Genomic DNA, 2,190 nt, shown 5'->3' with positions numbered 1-2,190 from the left:
AGCGGCGCTTCACGCCGCCCGCTCCTTTTCCAGGCCCGCCCGTCAACGTGACGTGCAACATCTTCATCAACAGCTTCGGCTCCGTCACCGAGACCACCATGGTAAGGGTGTCGCGGGCGCCCGCTCGGCTCCTCTTCCCCATCCCGAGCCTCCTCCTACGGAGCGTTCCCGGCCCTCCGCCATCTCCCGCAGCGCCACGGAGCAGCCTGGCCCTGTGTTCCCCAGCGAACGATGGATCTTCCCAGGGTCACCTAAAGCCAGATCTGCTGCCCCGTCCCTATTCCCCGAGCCGGCGCCGGGCAAACCCACCGCAGCGGCTGGAGCAACGCCGGCCGCGGCAGCCCCGCGCCGCTGGCGCTCGCCGTGCCCCGCTCCCCGGCCGACGCGCGGGCCTCCTCTCCCCTAGGACTACCGCGTGAACGTCTTCCTGCGGCAGCAGTGGAACGACCCGCGCCTGGCTTACCGCGAGTACCCGGATGACTCCCTCGACCTGGACCCCTCCATGCTCGACTCCATCTGGAAGCCCGACCTGTTCTTCGCCAACGAGAAAGGCGCCAACTTCCACGAGGTCACCACCGACAACAAGCTGCTGCGCATCTTCAAGAACGGCAACGTGCTCTACAGCATCAGGTAGGGCCAGCGGGGCCCTGCCGCCTGGCCGCGGCCGGGCTTTCGCCTCCCTGCGGCCCCCGCAACCCCCTCCTCTCCTGCCGCCCCGTCCAGGCTGACGCTGGTCCTCTCCTGCCCCATGGATCTCAAGAACTTCCCCATGGACGTCCAGACGTGCACCATGCAGCTGGAGAGCTGTGAGTACCTGGGTGGCTTTCGAGCTGCTCTTCGTCCCCCCCGTCCTGTCCCCGCTGCAGGGGGGAGTGGGACGGAGCAGGATTCGGGGTTGGGGGGGGCGAACGGGGCGCCGGCCCCCCATTTCCACCCTCCCTCCCTCCCGTGCAGTYGGCTACACCATGAACGACCTCATCTTCGAGTGGCTGGAGGAGCAGGAGGCCGTGCAGGTGGCCGAGGGCTTGACGCTCCCGCAGTTCATCCTGCGGGATGAGAAGGACCTGGGCTATTGCACCAAGCACTACAACACAGGTGAGCGTCCGCGGGGGCCCCGCTGCGGGCACGGGGACCCCCCCCCGGCCGGAGCCCACGGCGGCCGGAGCCCACGGCGCCGCCTGTCCCCGCAGGCAAGTTCACCTGCATCGAGGTGAAGTTCCACCTGGAGAGGCAGATGGGCTACTACCTGATCCAGATGTACATCCCCAGCCTGCTCATCGTCATCCTCTCCTGGGTCTCCTTCTGGATCAGCATGGACGCGGCGCCGGCCCGCGTGGGGCTGGGCATCACCACCGTGCTCACCATGACCACGCAGAGCGCCGGCTCCCGCGCCTCCCTGCCCAAGGTCGGTTCCCGGCTGTCCGGCGCGCTCCCGCCGGCGGCACGGCTGGTCCGCTCACAGCCATGATCCGTAGCTTTCCTCCCTGGGAGGAGAAGCGTTTCCCCGTGCGAGCGGCTCTCGCCGCRGCCCAGGTGGTTAGTGAGCCGGCAGAACCGGGGCCGCAGCAGCCCCGGCGCCGGTGCCTGAGGCCCCGTGTCGCCCCGTGTCCCCCCCGCAGGTGTCCTACGTGAAGGCCATCGACATCTGGATGGCCGTGTGCCTGCTCTTCGTCTTCGCCGCCTTGCTGGAATACGCCGCCGTCAACTTCGTCTCCCGGCAGCACAAGGAGTTCGCGCGCCTGCGGCGGCGGCGGCGGCGGCGGCGGATGGTGAGTCCCCTCCCGCCACCGCTGTCACGACGTCTGCCCGTGCTCAGCCGCCGAGGGGCCGCCCCGGGGGGCTGCCTTACGCGCCTCGTCCTCTTCTTCCTCCCAAAAAGCAGACGAATAAATAACAAGGGTGGGGGGCAAACGGCCTCCCCCCTCGCCTGCAGCCCCAAACCCCGGGGCATCTTGCTCAGCCGCAGCGGTGACGGAGGCTCGTTGCTGCATGGGGGCAGCGAAAGAGCGACGGGGCCCGGTCCTTGCAGACGCCGTCCCTCCGTGCCTCAGTTTCCCCTCCTGTAAAATGGGGCTGACACCAGCCCGGTCTGCCCTGCATGGGGGCTGGCGCGGACCCCTGTGTGCACCCCGCACCCTATGCACCCTGCACCCCAATGCTCCCTGCACCCCACACCCCATGCACCCCCCC

At 69.0% G+C, this 2,190-nt stretch overlaps 1 protein-coding gene across 1 annotated transcript in view; it reads left to right on the top strand.

Annotated features, from left to right (window-relative positions):
• GLRA4 (glycine receptor alpha 4) overlaps window positions 1–1,894 on the top strand; it is a 5,226-nt gene extending 3,332 nt beyond the window's left edge. The window contains exons 2-8 of the mRNA XM_026066278.1: window positions 3–101; window positions 407–630; window positions 724–806; window positions 955–1,095; window positions 1,191–1,405; window positions 1,620–1,769; window positions 1,880–1,894. Coding sequence (XP_025922063.1) covers window positions 3–101; window positions 407–630; window positions 724–806; window positions 955–1,095; window positions 1,191–1,405; window positions 1,620–1,769; window positions 1,880–1,894 — 927 coding nt within the window. The remainder of the gene's footprint in view (window positions 1–2; window positions 102–406; window positions 631–723; window positions 807–954; window positions 1,096–1,190; window positions 1,406–1,619; window positions 1,770–1,879) is intronic.
• Window positions 1,895–2,190: the final 296 nt, after the last annotated feature.

This window comes from Apteryx rowi, unplaced genomic scaffold (genome assembly GCF_003343035.1).
Source record: "Apteryx rowi isolate R43461 unplaced genomic scaffold, aptRow1 scaffold_24, whole genome shotgun sequence".
NCBI lineage: Eukaryota > Metazoa > Chordata > Aves > Apterygiformes > Apterygidae > Apteryx > Apteryx rowi.
Note: the sequence above shows the minus strand (reverse complement) of the source record. Positions and strands in the feature narration are given on the sequence as shown.